General features: G+C 38.8%; 1 protein-coding gene and 1 non-coding gene across 6 annotated transcripts in view; both read left to right on the plus strand.

Annotated features, from left to right (window-relative positions):
* Nucleotides 1-12,719, plus strand: part of NDUFAF6 (NADH:ubiquinone oxidoreductase complex assembly factor 6) — a 39,001-nt gene extending 26,282 nt beyond the window's left edge. For 2 of the 5 annotated variants that reach the window (XM_060116320.1, XM_060116319.1), the window contains exons 4-9: nt 1,260-1,362; nt 3,153-3,286; nt 4,341-4,442; nt 6,836-6,892; nt 10,468-10,548; nt 11,203-12,717. In XM_060116320.1, coding sequence (XP_059972303.1) covers nt 1,260-1,362; nt 3,153-3,286; nt 4,341-4,442; nt 6,836-6,892; nt 10,468-10,548; nt 11,203-11,331 — 606 coding nt within the window. In that variant the 3' untranslated portion in view covers nt 11,332-12,717. Of the gene's footprint in view, nt 1-1,259; nt 1,363-3,152; nt 3,287-4,340; nt 4,443-6,835; nt 6,893-10,467; nt 10,549-11,202 lie in introns of all 5 variants that reach the window. The other 3 variants (XM_060116316.1, XM_060116317.1, XM_060116318.1) reach the window with 3 other exon arrangements.
* On the plus strand, nt 5,047-5,170 carry LOC132501132 (small nucleolar RNA SNORA14). Its single transcript, XR_009534166.1, has one exon. It is a non-coding gene; the product is annotated as a small nucleolar RNA SNORA14 (small nucleolar RNA).
* Nucleotides 12,720-22,375: the final 9,656 nt, after the last annotated feature.

The raw sequence follows: 22,375 nt of genomic DNA on the forward strand, positions 1-22,375 counted from the left end.
ACAAAACTTGTGCACAAATGTTCATTCATAATAGTCCAAAAGTGGGGACAACTCATAGTTGAATGAATAAACAAAATGTGTGTATCCATACGATGGAATATTATTCATATTTTCTTCAATTAAAAGGAATGAGATACTAAAAGATGTGCCAACATGAATGAACCTTGAAAACATGCTAATTGAAAGAAGCCAGATAGAAAAAGCCACTTATTGTATCATTGCATTTTTATAAAATGTTTACAGCAGACAAATCCATGGAGACAAAAGGTTAGAGGTTTGTCAGGAGATAAGGAAAGGGAGAACTGGGAAGTGACTGCTTAATAGATACAGGATTCTTTCTGAGGTGATGCAGAGAAAACATTCTGGAATTAGTGGTGATAGTTGCACAACTTTGTGAATATACTACAACCATTGAATTGTATACTTCAAAAGGGTAAATTTTATGGTATATGAATTATGTTCCAATTTGTTTTTAAATGTAATGGAGCTGGAGCATATTTTTTCCCCTGGGATTCATTGCTGGTGCCAGTTTCTCCTGATTGTAAAAAAGGAGAAAGGGGTGGAGGAATAATATTACCTTGGCCATCAAGTCTTTGTAAATGCATTATTATAGAAGTTGCTAGACGTTCTAAGATTTACATTTTTCTGTTTCTTGAATATAGTGTGTTCTGGTAATCAACCGTTAGTTTATTGAGCATAGTTTCTTTTGTGGGGAATGAGGTGCAGGGCCTGGTTGTGATCGCCTTTCTTTTTCTAGGCACCTTTTTCTTATTAAGAGCATGGGCTTAATGGTCAAAATATGTGGGTTTGAATCTTTTCCCCACCACTAATTCGCTGTGCAACCTTGGGCGTATTCCTTAACTTGTTGGTAACTCAGTTTCTTCATCTGTGAAATGAAAAAAGTATTAATTTCTTTTGGGAATTGTTAGGATTAAGGAGATAATGTTTGAAGTACTTAAGTAAGACCTCAGTTGTCAGTTTCTCATGATACCTCAGGCTTTAGAAGGAAGTAAAAATTAAGCCAACCCCATGTCCGTGATGATTTGTGCATTGAGATTATTCCTGAGGTATTATTTTGAGGGGTGATTTGTAAGTACTGAACATGTAGGACTTTAATATTTTAATCTTATTTTATTGTGTAATAATTTATACGAAAAGTTTTTATTCTTTATTACTCAGTTCTTTAGGGCAAAAAAATTGTGCCTTTTAAAAATAAAATATTGACAATTCGTCAAGCAAATAAAGCATTTTGTTTGTAGGAAAAAAATTTGGATGACAAAGCATATCGTAACATCCAGGAACTGGAAAATTATGCTGAAAACACACAGAGCTCTCTTCTTTATCTAACACTAGAAATATTGGGTAAGTTTTTTTTTTATTTTACCCTTCTCTTTTTTAAAGAAAACACCTTTTTCTGTTTAAAATTGAAGTGTAGTTGGTTTACAATATTGTGTTACTTTCAGGTGTACAGGAAAGTGTCAATTTGTGTTAATTTTAGGTGTACGGGAAAGTGATTCAGTTATACGTATATATATGTATTTCAGATTCTTTTCCATTATAGTTATTAGAAGATAATATAGTTCCCTGTGCTACACAGTAAATCCTTGTTGTTTATCTATTTTACGTGTAGTGGTGTGTTATCTGTTAATCCCGTTCTCCTAATTTATCCCCCACCCCTTCTTTCCCCTTTGGTAACCATAAGTTTGTTTTCTAAGTCTGTGAGTCTGTTTCTGTTTTGTAAATAAGTTCATTTGTATTATTTTTTAGATTCCACATATAAGTGATATTATATAATATTTGTCTTTATCTGATTTACTTCACTCAGTATGATAATCTCTAGGTCCATCCACATTCCTGCAGATGGTAATATTTCATTCTTTTTTATGGCTGAGTCATATTCCATTGTGTGTGTGTGTGTGTATACACATACACACACACACACACGCCCCACATTTTCTTTATTGACTCTTCTATTGAGGGACACTTAGGTTGCTTCCATGTCTTGGCTATTGTAAATAGCACTACTGTGAACATTGGAGTGCATGTATCTTTTCGAATTAGTTTTCATCTTTTCCAGATATATATGCCCAGGAGTGGGATTGCTGGATCATGTGGTAACTCTATTTTTGGTTTTTTAAGGAACCTGCATACTGTTAAGAAAACACCTTTTAGACTTCACTCTTTCATAATTTGACAGTCTAACCAGTTTAACACTGAAGTTTTTCTTTGCACCAACTAGAAAGGAATAGCTTTTTTGTTGTTGTTTTTTGGAGTAAGAAGGGGAATATAATATATACCTTTCTCTGGAATGGAATGTAGACTAATCACAATACCCAGGCTCTCATAAAAGGACTTTAGCTACCTCATGAGAATGCTGTAATTAATAATCTGGTAATTGCAGATGATTCTATTTTTTTATGCATCTCCTACAATTTGGAAGGCCTGTGGCCTGACTCCTTCCTTCTCTGTCAATAATACTTCCCCATGTTTAAAAACAAAAGGTAGAAGAAATAAAACTGTGTATCTAAAAGTTTTTATGAGATGTGTCTTAAAAAAAAAAACTATGCCATTTAGATGGTATTTTTCCTACTTTGATTTTGTTCTGAGTTGGTGAGGTCTTATTGTAATGAGGAAATTATTGGGGACAAGGACAATATCATGCATTTGAAGAAGGTAGTATGTCTTTATGTCACCCTAAAAGAATAACCCAGGTCCCTACCAAATTTCCTGGGCGTGTTCTGCCTGCACATTCAGTGACATGTTTGCCAACACAATGAAAGGAGGGAGCAAAGAGCAGAATGTTTGTTAAGCATATACTTGAAATGAGGTCATATGGAAATTGCACTGAGGAGAAGAAATGCAAGACTTGCAGTGTTTTTCCACGATAGCTAATTAACATTCCAAATGTGCTCTTGGTGTGCTGTACTCTGAGGAAAACTCTTTTATTTAAAAGTTGAAGTTCAGAAACCTGTTTATGGTGAATGGTCAGCTTGTCTTTGTGCCCAGTTTTGCTCTCAGAAATCCTGTTTTTCAGATATAAAACATGGGAGAAACACCTTTTACATGTTTAGGTCATTTCACTATGCTGCTTCTGTTGACATGTTATGCATTTAAAGAGAAAAGAGCAGCCCAGTTGATTTCTAAAATCATAGGTGTAAAGGATCTTCATGCAGATCATGCCGCAAGTCACATTGGAAAAGCACAAGGCATTGTAACTTGCTTGAGAGCAACGCCGTATCATGGTAGTAGAAGAAGAGTATTCCTTCCCATGGATATTTGTATGCTGGTAAGGCCGTTGTTTGTACCCTCTAATTATTTACCTCAAGAATATGGGGAGGGATGTCCTGTCTTTGTTCTTTGCTTAGTCTGTTCAAGTGACCGTTTTGAAACACATGCTTATTGCTTTTTTGCTCCAGAGTTATCAAGTCAGAATTTTATCAGTCAGGCATTTTAGGTCTGTGGTGGAGCTATGAGTAAGAAGGTTCAGAGAACCTCACTTGGTGTACTTACATGTTGATGCCTTACTCCCTTTCAAGCAATTACAGTAAATATTCCTAGTGGTCACCTTAGCCTGTTCTTTATTTTATTTTAAAGGAGGAACTAATCCATTAAAAAGAATACTGTTTATGAGAACTTTTGTTTTCTGGAGGAGGTTCATTATTATCTTTTCTATTAAAGCTTCTTATCTGTTTGTTTCTTGCTTTATTTTGTTTCACCTACAACTGTCATTATTTAGCATCTTGTTGCATATTCTTCCAGGAGAGAGAGTGTCTGTGTGTGTGTCTAAATATGCACTCACATACATATAGATATATTTTAAAAAACAAAGTAGGGGACTTCCCTCGTCCAGTGGTTAAGAATCCGCCTTCCAATGCAGGGGACGCGGGTTCGATCCCTCGTTGGAGAACTAAGATCCCACATGCCACGGGGTAACTAAGCCTGCATGCTCTAGAGCCCAAGCGCTGTACCTACTGAGCCTGTGTGTTCTGGAGCCCCTGCGCCGCAACTAGAAAGCTCTCACGCTGCAACTGCTGAGCCTGTGCACCGCAACTAGAGAGAAGCACGCACACTGCAATGAAAGAGCCTGCATGCCACATATGCCGCAACTAAGACCCGGTGCAGCCAAACAAAGAAACAAACAAACAAATAAATAAATATTAAAAAAAAAAAAAAGAAAAGAAAACTGACATCGTGCAAGCTGCACGGTGTGGCCAAAAAATACAAAAACCAAGAAAACAAAATAGGCATTTTACTGTATATACTGTTCTATCACCAGTTTTCTTGAGCTAGTTTTAATTGTGCTTTTTGAATCCTGATGTAGTGTACATTTTCCCACACAGCATGGTGTTTCACAAGAGGATTTTCTACGGAAGAGCCAAGATAAAAATGTGAGAGATGTGGTATATGACACGGCCAGCCAGGCACACTTGCATCTAAAGCATGTAAGTAGCCTCTGTTTGCCAAATCATTTAGGAAACTATCATTTCTAGCTGTGGCTACTCCTAGAGCATGGTTGAAGTGTTCTCTCTTTGGCAGTCCATATCCATCGCTCACTGAAATCCCAATAGATTTATCTCAGGGATTATTATAAACTTTTTCTACTTTTAAAAAATCTCCTTCTCCCTCTCAGCTTCCTCAGTTAGGCTCCTCTCTGATCCATCCACTCACTATTTCTCTCTCAGGGGACAGTGTGCCTTTCTGCCTTGTCAAGGCTGATGCCTCTTCTACTCTTCCAGGACCTTGCATCGTCAGCAGTTCCCAGCTGGTATTTTCAGTTGGCCTTTCTGATAACTTGCCCCTTTTATCTTCTGGTTTGTTGCTACTGCCTTCTGAAGTTACAGGCAGCCCATTGGACCCTTCTGTTTCTTATTTTCCCCTCCCAATTAACCTTTTTTGCATAAGTGTTGTACATTCATTTTACCTCAAGGCCCTCACCACCATGGCACCATTCACCATACTATAATTTGGCTTTCATCCTGTTTACTCTAATAATAATCTCTAGTATATAATCTCCTTACTGCCACATTTAAAGAAGTGTCTGATTTGTTGCATGCTTAAACCTTCTTAGTAGCTTTACTCTAAATGCTTCCAAGATATGAGCGAATGTAACTTACCTAGGTTGCTCAGTCAAAATAGTTCCTGAAACTAAAATTTACATGTAAGTTATTAAAGCCCAGAAAGTACAAACAAGTGATTATCATATTTAATATAACTTAAATATATTAAATATAAAATATATATAAAGCTATAATATTAAAACTTAAAACTAAGCTATAATAAGTCATTAAAATATAGAGTGATTTAGAGAGGGTAGATGTTTTCCATGTATATGTATGTATGTGAATGTCTATATATATATACATATATACACACATATAGCAGAGGAAGAATCAACTAGACTTGATAACTGATTGGACTGTAGCAGAATCAGGAAGCAGGAAAGTCGAAGGCTGCATGGAGTTCAAATATAGATGGTGATGGTGCCAGTCAGAGACTACAATAAAAATGCAGTGGTGTGCTGGGTGCTGATCAGTAGCTGCTGGACATCATTGAATGTAAGGGGATTAGAGGGCATTTAGGGAGGTGGGCTAAAATGCAGACTGTAGGATTGTGACTTTAAGAGGAGGTCAGAACTGGAGATACAGATTGGGGGGTCATCCAGGTGGAAGGCTTATGTTTAAAGCTCTGAGTGTGGCTTTGCTGTTGTCCAAGGAGAATATACACTTAAACAATAAGACCAAAGGCAGAGCCTTGAGCCCACCTCCATTTCTCAGGTAGGAGGAGGAAGGGCCATTTAATAGGAAGAAGGAGAAGGAAAGAATGATCAAAAGAAGTGGAAGGTCTTCCCTGGTGGCGCAGTGGTTGAGAGTCCGCCTGCCGATGCAGGGGACGCGGGTTCGTGCCTCGGTCTGGGAGGATCCCATATGCCGCGGAGCGGCTGGGCCCGTGAGCCATGGCCGCTGAGCCTGCGCGTCCGGAGCCTGTGCTCCACAACGGGAGAGGCCACGGCAGTGAGAGGCCTGCATGCCGCAAAAAAAAAAAAAAAAAAAAAAAAAAAAAGAAGTGGGAGAACTCAGAGTCAGTGTCTTGGAAACCTAGGGAGGAGCAAGTTCCAAGAATGGGGAATACTGAAGTTTTGCATTTCTTGGAGAGATTGAGAGAAAAGATAGGTATGATGATTAGTAAATTGTGGATGATGTTGAAGAGAGCAATTGTAGTAGATGGGGTAAGTGAGTCAGGAATAAGAAGCAGTATCTGACAATATAAACAAAGACCTTTAGACAGAAGTGGGCTTGGTGAGGGCTGGATGATGGACATCAGCCTGAGTGGATCAGGGCTCTGTAGTCCAGAGTAGTAGGGTGTTAGGTTGGATAGATGAGGTTAGATCCAAGATGAATAGTTGGGACATGATCCATCAGGGAGTTAAGTTAAAGGTGGATTCAACCAACCAAGGATCGTGTAGTGCTGTAGTATTTACTGTTGAAAACAATCTGCGTGTAAGTGAACCCATGTTATTCTAGGGTCACCTGTATGTCTTCATTTACCCCTTACCACAGAGCTGGGGGGGTCAAAGTTATAAGGCAGTTGGAAATGCCAAAACCAAATGTAAGAAAGAAGAGAATTCTTAATATAGTACCTTTTCCTGATTCCTTTAGGTTTGGTAAATTAATCTCAACCGGCAGGAGGTGAGAACTGTTTTCTTGCTTTCGAGAGCGTTCCTAGCAGTGCTGATTTAAACTGCTGGTGTTGCTTTGTGTTCACTTTCAGAGGGAGAGTGTTTATTTCCAGAAATATTTATATTTCAAACCAGTTTCCTTTTGTCTTCCTTTTTTAGGCTAGGTCCTTCCACAGAAGTGTTCCTGTGAAAGCATTTCCTGCTTTCCTTCAAACAGTAAGTAGATTAACAGAGAAGGTTGTTTAATTAATGAAACAGATGTGTATAATTTTTTTTTTCTATTTTATAAGGTTCCCAGTGCAGTTCTTTAGTTTGGAGTCTTTGTTTTGTTTTCCTCCCTATGGTATGTTTTGTTAGTTACATTCTGCTTTTGGTGAAGGTCATGCCTCTGTTCCCCAGAGGCAGGTGAGTGGAATTGTCATTAGCACTGGCTGCAGCCAGACTGCATCGGTTTGAATCTGCTTTGCCACTTACTAGCTGTGGAACAAGTTCCTTAATCACTATGTACCTCAGTTTATTCATAGGTAAGATGGGAATCATAGGAGAAACCACCTCATAGGAGTGTTAGGCTACTTATAGCCACATAAGTATGACTTAATAGTCTATTATTTTTTTTGTCCTTAGTGACCATATTGTAGCACTGGTTCCCGAAAGTGGTTCACAGACCAGTGCTGAGCTGGCTGCATCAGAATAATCTGGAAGCCTTCTTCAAAAATACAGATTCCTGGGGTCTTCTTACTAAACAAGACTCTTGAGGTTGGGGAGGGGAGCATTTCTAAGAGGATCTGTGATTTTTAAAAATTCCCCAGGTGATTCTGATGTGTTGCCTGGTTCAGGAACCACTGTGGTAAAATACATAAAGAAATGAGAATAGCTTCCGGTTAGTAGCACCTACTGTGGGACAGGTTCTGAGCTAGGTCACTGCATACATTATTCCTAGGTGTGGTTTACTTCATTTTATAGATAGAAACCAAGGTTCAAAGATTTGTGATGTTTGAAAATGGAAAATTCATGCATGTTCTACAGTACCAAACATACCTTCTACATTTTTCCTTAAAATATATTTTCATTTCTATCCTTTCACATCTTCTATCCTGGGTCTCAGATCTGAGTGTTTGAAATCATTTTCTTTCTTTTCTGGGTTTGCTTATTATAAAGGTAATACGTTAATGTTTTAGATGTTCACATAAGGGGAGGCAAAAGAAATTAGAATGCTCGCACAGTTCTGTCCTTTCCAGAGATAATGTCTGTTCATCTTTCTGGATTTGTTATGTTCATGTAATTATAGATGTATTTTTTGTATAAATGAGGTGTCGAGCATCTCTTTCTGTGTCAACATTCTATATCACCATTTTTAATTGTTATTTATTTGGTTTTTCGGTGATGTACTATCATCTCTTTTGTCTCTCTTTTTTTTTTTTTCTATTTTTTTCTTTTCTTTTCTTTTCTTTTTTTTTTTTTGGCTGCACCATACAGCATGCAGGATCCTAGTTCCCCAACCAGGGATCAAATCCACACCCCATGCCGTGGAAGTGTGGAGTCCCAACCACTGGACCTCTGGGGAAGTACCCCATCACCTGTCTTGACTTATAAGCTCTAAGAAAGTTCAAGACTTTGTCTGTTTTGTTCACTTTTGTGAAATAGGTTGTTCTCAACTCTGCTTGTCCATTAGAATCACTTGGGGAACTTTTAAAGCAAAACAAAGCAATATTGGGCCCGTCCCCAAACCAGTTAAATCATATCAAAGAGGTTGGATCTAGCACTGGTACTTCTTAAAAGTTCCCCCAGTAATCATGAAGTGCAGCTAGGCCTAAGAACCACTATCTTAGGCTAGTGGTGTGGTCCCCGGGCCAGCAATATATGCCTCGGATATTGTTAGAAATGTAGATCTTGGGATCCACCACAGACCTAATGGATCAGAAACTCTAGGGGCTGGAGCCCAGCTCTGTTTCCGTCCTGTGCCAGGAGAAAGTGGAGGGACTACATGGCAATTTCCGAGGAGCTGCTTCTATCCTACACCCTCAGTCCAGCTGGGGCACATCTCTTCTCATTTGTTTTATATATGGAGCATCTGTTAATTATTTTGTTCAAAGAAGGTTTTGCTGTTTAAAAATGACTTGAAAATGACTAGTCTAGGGTAGAGTATGTTGTGCTCTATAGATGAGGTTTTAAGAAGCTATATTCAGAAATAGTAACATCTTTGAGAATTTCACAATGAATTTGTTACTTTGAACAATTTATTTACCATTAACCATGAACCAAATCCTAATTTGTGAATGCCCAGTTGAGCTCTAATTTTCAGGTCATGTTTCATCTGTATTTTAATGGAATTTTCTCCTAATTATAAAAGCATTACATTCTCATAATAGAGATTTGGACAATATAAAAAGAATATTAGAAGAAAATAACAGTCACCTACAATTCCCAGACCCAGAGATAAATGCTGTTTACACTGTTCTTTCTTTTAATTGAATTTCTGTGTATATTTAAAGTTACACTTTATATGGCAGTGTCCTATTTATCAAACATTTAACCACATCATTAGAAATATTTATTAATAATATTTGATGGCTGTATAATACTCTCTCATGTGCTTGTATCTTAATTTCATTAACTGTTCTTTATAATTGGATATTATAAAACTATTAAAATGAACATAATAAAGTTCTTAGAGATGGAAAGTTAATATCAGCATATGAATTGATTTTAAAAGAAAGCAGCTTACAGAACATTATAACATGAGCCCTTTTTTCCAAAAATAAAAGAGAACATGTGAAAGTACACTAAAATATCTTCAAAGTTTTTTCTCTTAACGTGTTTTTTATTTGATATCTACAAATGAATATATATGTATGCATGTATTATAAAGCATAACATAATGAACACCCATGAACTCACCACTTAATCCAGGAACTAGAATGTCACCATTAAATTGCACTCATGTGTTTTCCCAATCTCATCCCCTTGCCTCTCCTCTGCCTTCCCCCTCCAAGTAGCTATCCTGAATTTTGTATTTATTATTATCTTGCTTTTATTCTAGAAAAGCGTTTCCCTATTTTATGTATTCCTAACCAAAATGTTGCTCTTTTTTTTGGACTGCATTGGGTCTTCGTTGCTGCGCGTGGGCTTTCCCTAGTTGCGTAGAGCAGGGGCTACTCTTTGTTGCGGTGCACGGGCTTCTCATTGCGGTGGCTTCTCTTGTTGCGGAGCACGGGCTCTAGGCATGCGAGCTTCAGTAGTTGTGGCACGTGGACTCAGTAGTTGTGGCTTGCGGGCTCTAGAGCACAGGCTCAGTAGTGACACATGGGCTTAGTTGCCCTGTGGCATGTGGGATCTTCCCACACCAGGGATCGAACTGTGTCCCCTGCATTGGCAGGCGGATTCTTAACCACTGCGCCACCAGGGAAGTTCCTTAGGTTTTTTTTTTTTTTTTTGAGCTGTATAAAAATGGATCATTTTCTGTTTATGTCTTCTGGGTTACACACACACACACACAGAGTGTTTCTAAGATTTATCCATATTATTGCATCTAGCTACATTTATTTCATGGCAGCTTAATATTTCATTGTGTGAACATTTATTTTTTTGTCAAAGAACTTCTGGATTGTTTCCAGTTTTTTTGCATCTGTGTACATTAATGCACATGTTTGTTGCTGTACATATATATAAGTGCAGGGTTTCAAAAGTAGAGAATGAATTTGTTTGTATGTACACTCATCCGTTTATAGTGTATAGAAGTCTGGGAGAACACACAATCCTTTGGACAAACATGCTCTCTGTGGGTCACACAGGTTGCGCTGCAGAACTCTAGGGGGAGCTGTGTACGTGGGCTGAGAAGGCGGTGGGGCCGCTTCACACTGTGCAGGGCAAAAGTAGGTGGCTTCTCTGTTTAATAAAAATTTACAAATTAATAAGATTGAAAAGCATAAGGAGCACTGCCCATCATCAGTGTTTTCCATCCTGGCCCCCGGTCCCAGAGAAATCTTTGTCAAGTTTTGTGTGATGGGGGGAGCATGGTGTGACGTTCATAGGGACCTGTGATTGTTCTCCCTGGTTGCAAATTGTTTTCCAGCAAGAACATGGACGCCCTTTAAACTTTTTCACAAAATAATTTTTTAAAGAAACAACTTGAGCTCCCCCTCATGGCACTGTGTGTTTCTGTGTGTGTAGCGGGGGGTGGGTTCATTTTCCTCAAATGAAACGCCCCTTTTTATTCTACAGAATCTAGTAATAAGGCCTGGCAAATAATTTCTCTTTCACATTTTGACCAGAACACTAAATTATGATCAGAATTGGCTTGATGTTTCTAGTACTAGATCTGTGACATAGTTTTACTGGCTTCATAGAAAACTTCGTAGAAGATGTCTTTATTCTCTCTCTCTTTTAAAATTTTCATTTACATTCTTAGTATGTAGAAGACCATCTCAGGAAAACTAAAATAGCCTTAATACCTGCTGGGTTTGTTTTTGTTTCTTTTAGAGACTTAATCATTCTGTGATCTAGTGACCATTATTCTCTTTTTTCAGGTTGCTCTGGAGGACTATTTAAAGAAAATTCAACAAGTGGATTTTGATATATTCCACCCATCTTTACAGCAGAAGAATACTTTACTTCCATTATCTTTGTATATTCGGTCATGGAGAAAAAGATATTAAAATAATTTCATGGCACTGATATTTACTTTTATTAGTTTTACCAAAGTGTACTAGTTTAGGGTTCTTGTTTACAAACAACAGGAACTGTTTACATAAGGAGAAAATTCACTTATTGGATGAGTGTGTAGGTCACAGAATTAATGAGAAGTTGCTGTGGGGCCGTGATTCCCAGATTCTGCTGCAGGCACCGCCCTTGTCGCAGCAGCCCAGACAGTGTCTGCTGTGCCATCCCTTCAGAGTCCGAGCCCCAGGAGGGAGTATCGTTTGAGCTATGCTTAGGCTGCAGGCCATGCTTCAGCCACCAGAGGGCAGGGGGAAGCACGTCTCCTCCCATCCTCACCCTTAGAGAAGAATGGGGAAGGGGCTCAGGAAGTACTAGGTAGGTTTATTCCTAGATATTTTATTCTTTTTGTTGCAGTGGTAGATGGGAGTGTTTTCTTGATTTCACTTTCAGATTTTTCATCATTAGTGTATAGGAATGCCAGAGATTTCTGTGCATTAATTTTGTATCCTGCTACTTTACCAAATTCATTGATTAGCTCTAGTAGTTTTCTGGTAGCATCTTTAGGATTCTCTATGTATAGTATCATGTCATCTGCAAACAGTGACAGCTTTACTTCTTCTTTTCTGATTTGGATTCCTTTTATTTCCTTTTCTTCTCTGATTGCTGTGGCTAAAACTTCCAAAACTATGTTGAATAAGAGTGGTGAGAGTGGGCAACCTTGTTTTTTTCCTGATCTTAGTGGAAATGGTTTCAGTTTTTCACCACTGAGGACGATGTTGGCTGTGGGTTTGTCATATATGGCCTTTATTATGTTGAGGAAAGTTCCCTCTGTGCCTACTTTCTGCAGGGTTTTTATCATAAATGGGTGTTGAATTTTGTCGAAAGCTTTCTCTGCATCTATTGAGATGATCATATGGTTTTTCTCCTTCAGTTTGTTAATATGGTGTATCACGTTGCTTGATTTGTGTATATTGAAGAATCCTTGCATTCCTGGAATAAACCCCACTTGATCATGGTGTATGATCCTTTTAATGTGCTGTTGGATTCTATTTGCTAGTATTTTGTTGAGGATTTTTGCATATATGTTCATCAAACAATAAATGCTGGAGAGGGTGTGGAGGAAAGGGAACACTCTTGCACTGCTGGTGGGAATGTGAATTGGTACAGCCACTATGGAGAACAGTATGGAGGTTCCTTAAAAAACTACAAATAGAACTACCATATGACCCAGCAATCCCACTACAGGACATATACCCTGAGAAAACTATAATTCAAAAGAGTCATGTACCAAAATGTTCATTGCAGCTCTATTTACAATAGCCAGGACATGGAAGCAACCTAAGTGTCCATCATCGGATGAATGGATAAAGAAGATGTGGCACATGTATACAATGGAATATTACTCAGCCATAAAAAGAAACGAAATTGAGCTATTTGTAATGAGGTGGTTAGACCTAGAGTCTGTCATACGGAGTGAAGTAAGTCACAAAGAGAAAGACAAATACCGTGTGCTAACACATATATATGGAATATAAGAAAAAAAAAAGTCATGAAGAACCTAGGGGTAAGACAGGAATAAAGACACAGACCTACTAGAGAATGGACTTGAGGATATGAGGAGCGGGAAGGGTAAGCTGTGACAAAGCGAGAGAGAGGCATGGACATATATACACTACCAAACGTAAGGTAGATAGCTAGTGGGAAGCAGCCGCATAGCACAGGGAGATCAGCTGGGTGCTTTGTGATGGCCTGGAGGGGTGGGATAGGGAGGGTGGGAGGGAGGGAGGGAGGGAGACACAGGAGGGAAGAGATATGGGAACATATATATATGTATAACTGATTCACTTTGTTGTGGAGCAGAAACTAACACACCATTGTAAAGCAATTATACTCCAATAGAGATGTTAAAAAAAAAAAAATAGGTTTGCATGCTGAGCAGCCAAAACCCAGGCGTCCAAGACAGCTGGGAAATGCATTTATTTAGGGATCATGAAGAGTGAAGTTAATATTTGAGGAGTGTCAGTAGCTATGTTGAGGGCCTTATATCTCTAACATTTATTCTTTACCACCCTGTGAAAATTTGTCCATGATGATAAAATAACTTCTTTCAAGAGCTCGAACCCTAATTTGACTTTAGATGTGGCTGATTTGAAGGCTCTTACTTTTTTGTTTAGCCTTTTGCTTCACTCTCTATTACTGAGCATTATCATCATGAACAAAACTGTATTAACAAAATGTGTATTAATGTAGGGCTTCTCTGGTGGCGCAGTGGTTGAGAGTCCGTCTGCCGATGCAGGGGACACGGGTTCGTGCCCCGGTCCGGGAAGATCCCACGTGCCGCGGAGCGGCTGGGCCCGTGAGCCATGGCCACTGAGTCTGCGCGTCTGGAGCCTGTGCTCCGCAACAGGAGAGGCCACAGCAGTGAGAGGCCTGCGTCCGCAAAAAAAAAGTGTATTAATGTAAATTAAATTAACAAAATTGTATTGAACATTCATTAAGGGGATACTACATTTCTTTAAAAAACTACTATACTAGTCGAGCTTCCCACTAAAAAGCTCTGTGCTGTATGTATACTTTCCAGTGTCCTCATCTGATCTTCAAAACTGAAACAAGGAACATTTTTGGTAATTAAAATTTTTTGATTATAACATACGTACTAATTGCAAAAACCAAAATTGTTTACATTGCTGGTAGTTGGCAGATCTGGACTCTGAATGAGGCTCTGACTCCTAAAACCAGAAGTATGCCCTAGTTTTCTTTTCCTTTCTTTTTAGTGGCCATGTTTCCTGCCCACTCTCACCTCTGTTGTACCATTTCTCTGTGCCATCTCAGGCCTTTGGTTTCAGCTATGAATTAGTGCCTACTTCAATTGTGAATTAATGATGGCTTAAAGTATTACACTTTTGCAAATAAAATTCAAATGGAGAGCTGCTTGAGGGCAAGAATACATTGTTTTATTCATCTTGGGATTCCCCCAGCACCTCGTATGGCTTCTGATTTAGAGCAAGTGGAGATTAATAAATGTATAAATGAATGAACATACAATGCTGTTGTTTATGTTAGTGTACTTTTGGTTTATACTGATGCTGAAAGAATATCCTCTTATTTAATCCTGTGGCTTTAGAGAGCTTAAAGCTTATCTAAAAGAGGAAAATACAGGGAAGTGGGACACATTTCCTCTTGGGATTCTGAATGGTCCAGAGATGAAAAGTTCCTTAGAGATAGTCTTCATTAGTAAGAATTGTCTATGGGTCTTACCAGGTTAAATCTGGCAGCAATCAATCACTAAGCATCTTAGTTCCTATCTAAGAAGGGTTAAAAAGAGGGGTTTAAACACTCAGCTGGATTACTGGATTTTTTACTGGCTCGGAAGCCAATTTACTTTAAATAATTTCAAAATACTTTCTAAGCCGTTTGAAATTTGATGCTTAGAGAGTTGGATGAACTGACGTTTCCAGTCTCCTAGAGATTAAGATAGGGTCTTATTCGGTGACATTTACTGTACTATTAATTTCCTGGCATAAAAGATACTCCCGTAGATGGTGCCAACATTGTTTTTCATTTTTCAGATCTCTTTTTTAGAGCATTTAAAGGAGTCAGATACATTTTCAAACCATTTAAGATGTATTTTGATATTGAATAGGTAGCAACAGATAACAAATGTTAAGTATTCATCTCAATGTAGGTAAAGTTGCTTATCATAAAGTGCATTTGAGTAGTTCCAGATCAGCTGGCATTATTTTTTCTATTCTTGTGGTTAAATCTCTCCTTTTGATGAAATTAAATTACTCTTGAGAAATACAACAGCAGTTAACAGTTAGCACGAACTTGGACAGGTGATGTGCTCTTGTGCTCCTAAGCTTTAATATTCACAGAGCAGTAGGTCTTTATTTTCCAAAGGATAAAACTGCCTCAGTTCAAGGTCACACAGCCATTAGAACTAGAGCTGGATGCCAAACCCACATTAGTTCAATGCCAAAGCCCACAACCCATATATTTTTACTATTCTTGAGATTGTAAAATAAACAGCCAAGTTTAAAAGCTCAAGGGCACAACTTTTTTCCAGAAATAAGTGTTAACTGCATAAATTTCAGGTACAAATTAGGTTAAGAAGTATAATTACTACATAAGTTCCAACTACAAATTAGAGAAATAAGTAGACAACTGAAATAGATATTAAGTGCTGGTCACTGGGTATATATAGGAAGGACACGTAACCACTTTGGAGGTCAAAGTTTTCTCAGAGGAGGGGGCGTGTGAGGAGTTTCAGGAAGGTCGGGTAGGGAGCAGGGTTTGGGAAGGGGGTGCAGGTGTTGTGGGGAGGTCCTGGCTGAGGAAGCAGTAGGAACAAAGGCCAGGAGGCCGAACCAATAGCCTCTCTAAGACTTCATTTTTTGGCTTCAACTTACCTAAGTAAAAATATAATGTAACGTCCAGAGTTCTTAGGAAAGTTTGTGAATAAAAAGTGGCTACATCTCCTGGTCTAGTGAAACATTTTGACTTAAGATCACAGACTTGGGAGTTTATATTTTGCCTGTTTCACCAAATGCCTAGGTGTCCGTGGATTTGTTTTAGCTCATATAAATAGGACTTCCTTGAAGACATGGCCTGATCCATTGCCTTGTCCAGAAGGATCCACAGAGTTGTAAACATTATGCTGACAATTATTGAAAACGAAACAAAACATTGTCCTACTGTTTGGAGGATTAATAATCCACATACACCCAGAATTAGGAAGGATGTCAGAGGTAGACTGGAGGGAACGGAGAGGAGATGGGGAGTCATCGTGAAAATACCTTAAATAACACTGAACTCTACCTGCTTTCTCCTATAATGAACATGTATTTCTTGGAGTATAACTGCAAAGTTCTTTCTAAAGAATTAGGATCTTCAAATGAGAAAGATGGTGGTAAGCAAGAAATGCAATGAAATTTATGGAAAGGTGAACGGATAGATGGTCAAATTTTTACATCATGTCTGTTTATACCAATCAAAAAGTTTGATCAACAACAAAAAAGGAATAATATTTGGCACATTTTAAAATATGTAAATCATTTTGTAGTTTAAGCTGAATAAAGGAATTTTGAAAGTTTAGATACAGAGCAGTATAGTGCTATGAAGTACTTCTTTTAAGAGTGTGGGCTGTGAAGGAGCCTGACTGGGTTCAGTTCCCAGTTTCACCACCCTAATAGATGTGTGACCTCAGCAAGTTATGAGAACCCTCCCGTGCCTAAGTTGTGCCTTTGTAAAATGGGCAAAATCATAACATCAACCTACACAGTTTCTGTGAGGAGTAAGTTAATACTTGCAAAGTGCCTAGAAGAGGGACCTACACGTAGTAAACATTAAACGACATTGTTAATCTTAGTATACAGAACTCACAAACCGGCAGCCTGAACCAAATCAGGCCTGCAGGCATATTCTGTTATTCGGGCATGGCATTTGAAAAAGTGAGTAATTGAATGCCTTTAGATAGGACAGGTACTCTCCATTTGGCTACAGGTCTTAGCATGAGCTATTATCTCACACCCAACCTGATTCATAAATTCGTGTTACCTGCTTACTCTGTAAGCACTCGAGTTTGCAAGCAGTAGTTTAGGAGAATTTGTGGATGATGGATTAATAAGTGATCACCAACTGGAGGCTGGTTTCACTAAGCATAGCCATGCTTTCTCCCTGCAAGCCAACTGTATTTTAACTATTGTTTACACATCTGTCCCTCACTCAGCCAAAGTTCTTTTGAGTGCAAGACAATGTTCTATTCATCTTTGTGTCCCCAGAACCTATCATAGATCCTCATGCTACTCCATAAATCTTTATGGTCTGAATAAACATAACAGAGTATAAGGTGGGGTAGGGGGATCCGAGGAAATGGGTTGGGGCTGATATGTATAGGACAAACTGGAAGTTCATGTCAAAGCTGTGGTGGCCAGGGCTTCCCTGGTGGCACAGTGGTTAATAATCCGCCTGCCAATGGAGGGGACAAGGGTTTGAGGCCTCGTCCGGGAGGATCCCACATGCCATGGAGCAACTAAGCCCGTGCGCCGCAACTACTGAGCCTGTGTGCCACAACTACTGAAGCCCGTGACCCTAGAGCCCATGCTCTGCAACAAAGAGAAACCACTGCAATGAGAAGCACATGTACCACAACAGAGTAGCCCCCATTTGTCGCAACTACAGAAAGCCCGTGAGCAGCAGCGAAGACCCAATGCAGCCAAAAAAAAAAAAAATGTGAGTAGACAGTGTATATGGTGTTCAAGCAACTATTACCAGGTACAGTTGGAAAGCAGGGTGTGAGGAAAGAAAAGTAAGGCTGGAAAGGTAAATCATAGACATATTAAGGTGTTTGGATTTGAAGAATGGCATGAGATTTGGAAATAAATCACGAATGGTCCATAATACATATATTTTGTGTATATGCTTATGAATATCGTTTATGTTATTTCTAGTGTAATCGGATCTTTGATAAACGTACCTTTTGAATCAGATATCAGATAGAATATTTTTATTCTTATTTGATAAGTCTGTGGGTTGACTTTTTATTACCCTGTACAAATACTGTTTTCCTTTGAGTTACCCTTCTCTCATTAAACAAGTCCTGCCATGGTGTTCTGTGTGTTTTCCTTTTTATTTATTTTTATTTTATTTTATTTTTTTTTATTTTTTTTGCGGTATGCGGGCCTCTCACTGCTGTGGCCTCCCCCGTTGCGGAGCACAGGCTCCGGACGCGCAGGCCCAGCGGCCATGGCTCACGGGCCCAGCCGCTCCGCGGCATATGGGATCCTCCCAGACCGGGGCACGAACCCGCATCCCCTGCATCGGCAGGCGGACTCCCAACCACTTGCGCCACCAGGGAGGCCCTCCTTTTTATTTTTAATCACGATTAATCTTCCCAGCTGCTTAGTTATATAATAATAACCTGTGTGTTTAAACACAGGCCTACAGATTGAATTTCTTGGAGAGCAAGTTTTAGAGCTTTTTAAAACCACAAGATCTCTTTTATGGGTGTTACAAAGATTCTTTAGGACTCAACATTAATGATTTGAGAAGCTATTTTACTATATCTTACATTTGTTTCTTGCTGCAGTGGTTTTATCCTATGTTAATCTTCTAAGTGGACTAATAAGCTGAGAAAGTTCTCAGGCAATATAAAGACACCTCCTCCGCTCCTTTCTTATAAGCTATTCCATGTGGTCGTTAGAATTAGATCTGTTTGAGTCTTGGTTAGGGAGAGTGTATAATTCTCTCTTTACTAAGAGATCATTTTCTAAAATGTATTTATTTTCTTTTTACACAAGTAACTTACATGTGCTCATTGCAGAAATCTTGGGGAAAAAATAAACACAAAAGCATAAAGGAAAACCTTTTTAAAATCAACTATAATTTTACCAGGTAAGAAAAAACCACCATTAACGTTTTAGTCTATGTCCTTCCAATTTTTTCCTTGGCACACATATAATATACAAAATTGGTATATTTTGTGTAGTTTTTTTTAGTCTGCATTTTAGCTTAATAATACAATTTGAAAAATCATATTGGAAAAATATTCTTAATTTTTATTCTAAGAACATTAATTTATTGGGAATATGTTATCTTTCTTATTTTGCAATTGTAATCCAAATATAGCTAAGGCCTCCAGCCTTCTGAAGTCAAACCTTCCTTTAATAACTAAATAAAGTCATTTCAGCCACCATTCCATGTAATGTTCTGTGAAAAGCCAGCATAATAACCTTTGTCAATATTTATAAGGATTTCCTGGGTAGAATGGAACACAGGATTTATGTACTTACATCACTTCTCAGAATAGTTTACTTTGTCTTATTATGGATGAATCTTTTCATATATGTAAAAGCCATTTGATTATCCTTTGATTTAATTCTATATATTCTTTGCCTACTTGAAGATTATAAAAAATTCTTTTCTCCCATGATTTCTTATAGTATTTTTTGTGTTTTGATTTCTTACATGGAATGAATTTGAAGCAAGATGTGAGGTATAGATCCACGTGAACCAGTATCATCAGCCATCTTAGGCATATATTCAATTTCCATCTGTATTTGAATCTGAAGTGTATTTTAAATACATTAGAGGAGGTCACTTCTCGAAGAAATGTTCTCATAACCCCCTTTTATTAAAAATAAAAGACTCTTTGAGAAGTGAGTGGTCACACTTGATCATTTTTCATAAATCTTTTTTTTTAAATTACCGTTTGTCCAAAATGGCATATTCTGGAGCATCAATCAAACTTTAGTCCACCCCATCAGCTTTCTCTTTCACTGTCTTGGTTTCCTTTTTTTCCCCCTCCTCAAACAGTGAAGAGGCAACAGAAGAGAGGAGGAGAATAAACTAGAAGCCTGTAAACCACATTGCAAGTTAGCATGCCTCTGAACAAAAACTTGAAATAGAGTTCTAAATCATCTTGACACTTTTCTTTTTTAATTTTTTTTTCTCTTGGCTTTGGACAGATACGAAGTAAAACAAGATTTCCATTTTGTTTTCTGATTGGTTAGCTCAGATGTCAACCATAATAAACAAGAGAAGTGGGCACTTGTACTCGACCAAGGAATATGAGGCAGACTAATAATTTAGCCCGTCCAAACTCATATTCATTTCAATAAATTTTTGAGATTAATTTAGTGTGGATGGTGCTGGTGAGGACTATTTTCCCGACTTTTTCTGTGGACGTGGGACAAATTCACATCTACTGGTTATGTGAGGAATTGCTTGTGGGACCTGAGTTAATGGAAACGCATTTCTGAGTTATTCTAGTGATGTCCTATATGCACTGATGCCCCACACAGCTGCTCAGCTCACCTTGTAAACTTGCTGTGGGGAGCTAGTTCTTATTCTCTCTGACTTTTTCATGTCTGTGCCTGTAAGTGAGAGTGAGAGAGGATGGATGAGCAATAGAGGAATTTATGCTGTGTTGCCTGAACATCAGAGGGAAAATTAAGCCACTGTGTGCCTTGGAGTATGGGCTCTGACGGACCAATCCAGCTGGGTCCTGGTGAAAAACTGGAGGTCAAAGATACCTATTTTGCTCCCACCAGAAAAGATTTACTGCAACTAATTTACTGCGAGATTTATTGCAACTAATCCCCACCCCCCTCCAGTGCAGCTGCACTGGTCCAGGCTCATAGAATGTTCCTAGAAAATGCATCGAGCAGGATGGAGAAACAGGAGGGAAAAGGAAATTGGGGCAGGCGTGGCTCTGAGGGATGGCTGCTTTGCTGAAAGTCCACTCTCCTGTCTTATCCACAGAGCAGTCCATAGGCCACTGGGAGGCCTGAGCTTGGTTCTGCAGGTGCCCAGAGCTCCTAGATGTGGAGAACTTATTATCTGGGGCAAAGGGCATCTCTTGTCCGTGGTAAATTTTCTCCCACTATTAAAGAAAAAAAAAATCACTTGGCTCTTCCTTCATCTTTTTCCCTCTTTGTTCAAGGGGGAAAGTGGAAGGGTCCTTTTTGCTGTGTGTGTGTGTGTGTGTGTGTGTGTGTGTGTGTGTGTGTGTGTGTGTCTTGAGTTTTAAATTTTTTAATCTTGATGCAGACTCCCTAGATGGGAATTTTTTTCAATGACATTTCTGGGATGTAACTGCTTAGATATTTAGTAGTGATTTAAATCACTATTGAGGTTGACATGATACTTTCTGTTTGGAGTTTTATCTCTCCTGAGCCAAGGAGACCACACTAGGGAGTAGAGAATGCAATTAAATGCGAAGTGTGACCCTAGCCTGGGGCAGGCCTTTTCATTCTTCCTGGGTGAACATCAGCGATTGCTTCTGCTACTGTAGTCACTACTTCATGCACATTAGTGAGCACATTGATGGTTCCAACTGCTCATTGTCTACACCTGGAATGAGTTATGCAATGGGTTTTGTTTAAAAAAAAATCGGCAGTCATTCAGCAAACTAGCTGCCCTGTTAGGGTGGGAAAGGAAAGGTGTCTATGATGCCAGGGTCCAGTAGAAAGAGAGCTGTAAACAAATAAGCAAAATAAAGCATCACCGGATCCATGATAGACGTAAATACATAGAAGGTATATAGGGATCCGAAGAACAGTGTTAAACTCTATTGTAAGGAGAAGATACTAGAAAAGAATTTCTTAGAGGAAATGATGCTTAAATGGAACGTTTGTAGTAAACTAGGTATTCACCAGGGGGATTAGGGTTTGAAGAGGTGTTTGTGGCGGATGGAACCATGTGACTATAGCATATATCTACCACCTGCTGTCTTATGAACCAGCATCTCTCATTTCCTGAAATTATTTGAGCTGGAGCTGGGGAAACAGACACACAGATGGCAAGAGATGTGAGTCTCAAGAACCACTGGTGGCCATGTTTTCAGCCACGTGGAAATCTGAGAAATGAAATTCCTATTTAGAAAGAAGTAGAAATAAAGGAAAGAGAGTGGAAGAGAAAGTCCTAAAGACATCTAATTCATGGTTCCATTGTACCTGATTTCCACTGGCACCCCTTGTCCTGCCAACAGTTGAGTTTTATGGGCCTTCCAGGAAGTTCCTCCCTTTCACTTAAGCAAGTTTGATTTGAATTTCTGTCACTCATAACCAGAGCAGTCTGGTCAGTTGAGGGGCTGAGAGCTTGAAGAAATGAAATGTATGTGCATATATCCTTTGCTGAATAACAGGCTCAAATTTCATCTTGCTGCTCTGTGACAATAGTGATCAAATGTGTGCTTGTGAGTTTATGTTTGTGTGCCCAGAGAAGGTAAATGACAAACTTTCATCAGAGCCACTGTACATGTGCTTTAACGTAGGAAACTGCCTATAGAAGTGGAATGTAAACAGTACTATTCAGTTAGAAGAGAGAATTTAGGCTAAAATTGGGGAGCTTCCAATAAAACAATATTTTGGCCAACCTTTTGCGAAAACATCTGTGAATGTGAAAGTATCTTCTCTGTAAATCCAGATTTTCATAACTTTTGTTTATTTAAAGTGAGTGCCTCCCCTGCCTTAATTTGCTGTGCCCCATCTGGGCAAGAAAGAAAGAAGTTAGTGGTGATGGCAGATGCAGTCAACATCA

This window comes from Mesoplodon densirostris, chromosome 13, assembly GCF_025265405.1.
Source record: "Mesoplodon densirostris isolate mMesDen1 chromosome 13, mMesDen1 primary haplotype, whole genome shotgun sequence".
Taxonomy (NCBI): Eukaryota; Metazoa; Chordata; class Mammalia; order Artiodactyla; family Ziphiidae; genus Mesoplodon; species Mesoplodon densirostris.